At 48.2% G+C, this 5,972-nt stretch overlaps 2 protein-coding genes across 7 annotated transcripts in view; both read left to right on the top strand.

Annotated features, from left to right (window-relative positions):
• Nucleotides 1-3,307, top strand: part of LOC106935556 (ankyrin repeat and SOCS box protein 2-like) — a 15,822-nt gene extending 12,515 nt beyond the window's left edge. For all 4 annotated transcript variants that reach the window (XM_015016082.1, XM_015016079.1, XM_015016080.1 and 1 more), the window contains 6 exons: nucleotides 686-841; nucleotides 922-1,167; nucleotides 1,311-1,482; nucleotides 1,704-2,274; nucleotides 2,488-2,641; nucleotides 2,778-3,307. In XM_015016082.1, coding sequence (XP_014871568.1) covers nucleotides 686-841; nucleotides 922-1,167; nucleotides 1,311-1,482; nucleotides 1,704-2,274; nucleotides 2,488-2,641; nucleotides 2,778-2,914 — 1,436 coding nt within the window. In that variant the 3' untranslated portion in view covers nucleotides 2,915-3,307. The remainder of the gene's footprint in view (nucleotides 1-685; nucleotides 842-921; nucleotides 1,168-1,310; nucleotides 1,483-1,703; nucleotides 2,275-2,487; nucleotides 2,642-2,777) is intronic.
• A 1,293-nt stretch (nucleotides 3,308-4,600) lies between these two features.
• The window catches only part of asb2a.1 (ankyrin repeat and SOCS box containing 2a, tandem duplicate 1), a 9,623-nt gene continuing 8,251 nt past the window's right edge, over nucleotides 4,601-5,972 (top strand). Inside the window, exons 1-3 of one of the 3 annotated variants that reach the window (XM_015016077.1) lie at nucleotides 4,601-4,698; nucleotides 5,400-5,545; nucleotides 5,731-5,915. In XM_015016077.1, the coding sequence (XP_014871563.1) occupies nucleotides 5,746-5,915 (170 nt within the window). In that variant the 5' untranslated portion in view covers nucleotides 4,601-4,698; nucleotides 5,400-5,545; nucleotides 5,731-5,745. Of the gene's footprint in view, nucleotides 4,699-5,399; nucleotides 5,546-5,565; nucleotides 5,916-5,972 lie in introns of those variants that run through there. The other 2 variants (XM_015016078.1, XM_015016076.1) reach the window with 2 other exon arrangements.

Raw genomic sequence — 5,972 nt, 5'->3', positions numbered from 1 at the left:
ACTGATGGTTCTGATGGTTCTGTTGGGACTGATGGTTCTGATGGTTCTGTTGGGACTGATGGTTCTGATGGTTCTGTTGGGTCTGATGGTTCTGTTGGGTCTGTTGGTTCTGATGGTCCTGATGTGTCTGATGGTTCTGTTGGGTCTGATGGTTCTGATGTGTCTGATGGTTCTGATGGTTCTGATGGGTCTGATGGGTCTGATGGTTCTGTTGGGTCTGATGGTTCTGATGGTTCTGTTGGGTCTGATGGTTCTGATGGTTCTGATGGGTCTGATGGGTCTGATGGTTCTGATAGAACCCATGTGTCCTCATTCTCCTAAACGATGTTTTCTATTTACAGTTCTGATGAGATTAGCGGTTAGCATGTGAGCTACTATTGTAGTTCTTATTAACGTGGCTGGGAAGTGAAGTAACTGTAGAACCTCTGAAGGTTCGGTCCAAAACATTTACAGCTACATGTGAACTCTTAGTAAAAGCTCAGATTAATTTGTCAAACTGATTTATTTTTATCCATAAGAATAAATATAGAATATTTTTATTGAACCTATTTGAAGTATTAATATTTCTGATTTGTGACTACAGACACACTAAAGCAGTTTATCTTGTCCATGAAGCAGGAGCTTTGGCTCAGGAGGGAAGAGTTATGATTGGTTGGATGCTCTAACCTCTGACCTCTGACCTCAGCTGACCCCAGCTCAGTGAACATTTGTACGCTGAAGAATGAAACTGCTCTGCTGCTCGCTGCGGTCCGAGGAAACGCTTCCTGTGTCGAGTTCCTCCTGAAGCACGGAGCCAACGTGAACACTGCCAACAAGCTCCGAGAGACGCCTCTGTTTGTGGGTGAGCTCTGACATCACAGTGACATCACACACACAAGCTGAACACCTGTGTCCTGTCCAACACCTGTTGCTGTTTGTCAGCCTGCGAAAATCCAAACGAAGAGGTTGTGGAGCTGCTGCTCAGGTATGGAGCTCAGGTGAACCTCAGCAGCAGTCAGGGTGAGAGTCCTCTGCATGAAGCCTGCAGACTCGGCGGCCCAATGATCTGCAGGCGGCTGCTGGACGCCGGCGCCAACCTGAAGGCCAGGAACGTCTACCAGATCCAGCCGCTGTTCAGCGCCGCCCAGAACGGAAATGCAGAAACGCTGCAGCTGCTTGTTCAGAGAGGTGAGTCCAGTAGGGTCACTGAGAAATGTCTACTGCGGCCGCCAGGCACCCAGGGGCCTTCAGGCGCCCGGCAGCCTCCAGGCACCCAGGGGCCTTCAGGCGCTCGGCAGCCTCCATGCGCCCAGTGTCTTCATGTTTTGCAGGTGCAGATGTAAACGAACAGGCAGGAGATGGAGCTTCGCCGCTTTATGAGGCTTGCAAAAACGGCCACTTCTCAGTTGTGCAGGCGCTGCTCACTCTGAAGGCTGACGCTAACCGAGCCACCAACTCCGGCTTGCTGCCTCTTCATGTGGCTGTGAGGAACAACCACAAACGGTCAGAACTGGTCCGATGGGTTCCCTGCATGTGTTATTTCAGGTGCCAGGCTGAAGGAACTGAGTAATGCACGACAAATTCCTGCTTCCAGTCAGTTGAGTTCTGCTGGATCCATTGGAGTCTTTATCTGGATCTGCTTCTGCAGATGTTCTGAGGTGGTTCTGCCATCAGCCCCAGACTGACTCTCCTCTGGGGAATAACACTGGTCTGTGTGTTTACAGAATCGTATCCTTGCTGATCCCGCTCACCAGCCGGGTCAGAATCAGGACCTGTGGCATCAGCCCCCTGCACATCGCTGCAGACAGGAACAGGGACGAGATCCTGGAGCTGCTGATCGAGTCGGGCTTTGACGTCAACGCCGAGCTGTCGGAGGAGCATTCCCGGATGTACGAGGACAGGCGGAGCACCGCCCTGTACTTCTCCGTCTCCAACGGAAATCTGGAAGCCGCCGAGACTCTGCTGGAAGCCGGAGCCAACCCCAACCTGGACATCTTCAATCCTCTGCTGATCGCTGTCCGGCTCGGCTGGATCGACATGGCGGAGCTGCTGGTGCGGTACGGCGCCGATGTCAACGCTCAGATGTCCACGCAGCCGTCCTCGTTCCCGTCGGCCATCCTGCTCGGCATGGAGTCTCTGCCCATCCTCAAGCTGCTGCTGGACAACGGCTGCAACGCTCGACGCTGCTTCCGGTGTGAGTACGGCCTCCAACCGCATCCGGCCGTTGCTCCGTCACGCCGTCCCATTGAAGAACTGCAGGTGAACCAGCACTCCCAGCCACAGCGCTGCATCCAGGTGAGCTGCTAGCATCCATCCATCTTCTCAGACTCATGAACTTCAGCAGCATCCCAGTCCGAGTCCAAAGGGTTTGATGTGGGTGTGATTTTGGGAATTCTTGATTATTCTATAAAACAGTTTTGAGATCAGATGCTGGTGTTGGACGGGAGTGCTGGGCTTACTGTTTTTGCTCTACTTCAGTGTTGGACCATGATGTTCTGTGTGTTCCAGTACTGTGAGGCCATCTCCAGCTCATGTTTCTGCCAGATATCCGGCCCCATCATCTCCATGCTGCTGGACTACGTCGGCCACGTCCGTCTCTGCTCTCGACTTCTGGAGATTCTGGAGAATCGCAGTGATTGGGTGTCCATCAAACTGAAAGCTGGTAGGACGAATTATCTGCATCGTCAGAATTTTAATGAACACTTATTATCACTTAAAGCAGAATCTCAGCAAAAGACCTGAGATCCTGTCAGACACGTTTCGGGGCTAAGCTTCTTCCTGTGTTGGCTCGTCCTCAGCTCCTCCTCATCCTCTGATGCAGCTCTGCAGGCTGAAGATCCGCTTCCTCCTCGGAGTTCAGAGACTCAAACTGATCCACACTCTCCCACTTCCTGTCCGACTCATCCGCTTCCTTCGCTACGACGTGTGCTGCTGACTCACCTGAAGTCAGCGGATACACCTGGACGAAGAGATGCCTGTCCCTGACTTCATACTTGGACCTGCTTAATTCTGCTTATGCACCCTGCTGAGGTACAGCAGCCATGTTGGGACATTTTTAGTGAAGACGGACTCTCAGGGCGGCCTGCAGCCCGACTGATGGACAGAACCTCCAGAACCTCTCTGATCCAGAGGTTTCTGGTATGAAACGGTGATTTGATTTTGTTGGAGGTTGTGTTTTCTGAAGCGACACTAGGGGGCGCCAGAGAAGCTGGTCTCTGCAGCAGAAGCTTTTCAGACCTGAAGGAAAAAGTCAATAATTAATCCGCTTCATGTCTCTGACATAAATGTTCTAAGCATTTAAATATCAATAAATATTGATTATCTATCATACTGTCTATGAAGCAAGTAGGGGGAGATGGGAAGGAAGTTTGTTCCTCTGAAAGCATTTCTGGAAGCTGTCGGTCTGCGACTCCTCTGCCTTTAGAGAGAAAACGGTCCTGAAAACCTTCCGGGTCCAGAGTCCTCGCTGCCTCAGGTGTTTCACCAGAACCTGGAGGATAATCCAGATTTAATCTGGAAGCACAGCAGAAAAGAACCTTAATTATAAACTAGCCACACTTGGTTTAAGAATATTCTACCTGCTTCAAAAAATTCTGTTCAGTCTCTTAATAATGTTTCACTGAGATGAAGATGGTACCATGAAAGCTGAATATTTAGGTTTTTATTGACAGTTTAAAACCATCTGAGGTTGGATTTGATGGAAATAATTCTTTCCCTTTCCTTAAACCTGAGTTTTTAAACTAATTAATTAAACTGAGTATCTGAAGCAAAAATATTTTTTAATGTTTCTCTGACTCAAAGATGTTGAGCTACTGTAACATGTTTTTTGATTACACTGAACTGAAACGCTTTGAGTGAGCTGAACTATTAGTGTGGCTCTGCCTGACCTCTGACCCTGAAAGTACAGGCAGCTTTATATGACAGATTGCTTAATAACAATTTAACAAGAATTAGTACCTCTATTTAAAATTTACATAATGATAATTTAATATTTGATTTTTTTTTTTTAATAAAAGCTAACATTACTGTTGTCTGTCAGGAGATTTAAAGTGTGTTTTGATGAGGAAACTATTCCATAATCATAGCACAAGAATGTATTTTTATAGGAATTAATTTATTAGTAAAATGTATTGCTGATTGCCCTGCGACAGACTGGCGACCTGTCCAGGGTGACCCCGCCTCTCGCCCGGAACGTTAGCTGGAGATAGGCACCAGCAACCCTCCCGACCCCACTGAGGGACAAGGGTGTTCAGAAAATGGATGGATGGATGGATGTATTGCTGATGCTCTTCTACGTTAATCCTTAATATCCGGAAATCCAGTGTTTATGAAGCTGCATCATCTCTGCTTTACTCTCCGAGCCAGAAGAGGGCGCTGATGGGTCTAGTTTGGTCTAATGGTTCAACCAAAACAGAAGCAAAGCGGGAGTCATCCGTTTCTCATCGCTGCAGTAAAGAGACTTTCCTCATAATTTCCGCAGCTCACCGGACACATGGTGTGTATTTCTAATAATATTTAATCACCGAGCCTTGGGATGGAGAGATTAGACCACTGTCATTTACATCATTTAGCCCCTGCTAAATTTAACCGGAAGTCACCTCCTAACTTCCGGTTTAGTCAAGTCAAACGTGTTTATCGATGTGCTTTTACGTAGCGTCGCGCTGTTTCTTTGTAGAAACCGGTAAGTGTTGGGAGCTTAATGAAGTCAGACATTTTCAGGTAAGTGAAAACTGCTTGTTTGTTTCACAGAACGTTCCATTGATTGGGCCGGAAAATAGGCAAAAATTATCATAAAAATAGAGAAAATGGCGGCCTTGGGTTAGCGTTAGGTAGGGCTGTGTAGTTCCTACAGCCAACTTTTCAAAGCTGAAAACTATTTAAAGTAAATGAAAATGTTTGAGTTGATTCAGCTGAAAGCTTATAGTGGAGGTGTAGTTTGTTTTGTAATAATAAAGACTCGTTTAATTATAAACAAAATTTACATTGTACTGGGTGTAGGGTTAGGGCCCTGTTTTTCATTTCCATTAAATAAATAATTCTGACGAAATTAAGAAAAATATCTCAGGAACGAGTTTAGAAATTTCACTAGAAAAACTAAATGTAAGAATTTATTACCTAAAACGAGATTTCTCGGAATCTAAAAAGTCCTTTTTTCTTGTTCAGGAAATCTTAATGGGTGTAACTTTCTCATTAGACTGGTTCTGGTTCTGTACCGGAACCTGGTTCTGGTTCTGTACCGGAACCTGGTTCTGGTTCTGGACCGGAACCTGGTTCTGGTTCTGGACCGGAACCTGGTTCGGAACCTGGTTCTGGTTCTGGACCGGAACCTGGTTCTGGTTCTGGACCGGAACCTGGTTCTGGTTCTGCTCCGTTGTCCTGAGCTGCTGTGATTCAGCTGTTTTCTCCTGGTGTAACTTTAGTCAGAGTGGAGGTCAGCTGATCCAGCTCCTTAAAATAACCCGGACCCCCCACCCAGCCGAGTCGGCCGGGTCCAGATCTGATAAACAGGACACAGCGAAGAAACGGTTCTGGTGGTTCTGGAATAAACTGTGGATTTCTCTGAGAGGTGAGCAGCTGCTTCTGCTGTCTAATTCTTCAATCAGGTGCTTTAAGGGACAGAAGACCCATCTGAGTGGTTCTGACCTGCAGTCTGGTTCTGGTTCTGGTCCAGCCTTCATGTTTTTCCATGTTGAGATTTGACTTGTGGACCCTCCTGGAGAGAAACGTCTCACCTGTTCTTGCTTGTTCCAGACTGTTGGACCTGTCATGGCGTCTGCCAGCGTCTCCCGCCCCGGTTCTGGAGGTTCTGCTCTGGCATTCGAGGATTATTCTCTGTACAGTAACCTGACTGATGACGAGCTGCTGCAGCTGGCCATTGAGCGCAGCCTGACGGAGATGCAGTGCAGCGGTGCCGCCGCCGCACAGACCGCCGCCGCCGCGCAGACCGCCGCCGCCGCGCAGACCGCCGCCGCCGCGCAGACCGCCGCCGCCGC

The sequence above is a fragment of the Poecilia latipinna genome, unplaced genomic scaffold (assembly GCF_001443285.1).
Source record: "Poecilia latipinna isolate Pla-1442-1.1 unplaced genomic scaffold, P_latipinna-1.0 Scaffold1979, whole genome shotgun sequence".
Lineage (NCBI taxonomy): Eukaryota > Metazoa > Chordata > Actinopteri > Cyprinodontiformes > Poeciliidae > Poecilia > Poecilia latipinna.
Note: the sequence above shows the minus strand (reverse complement) of the source record. Positions and strands in the feature narration are given on the sequence as shown.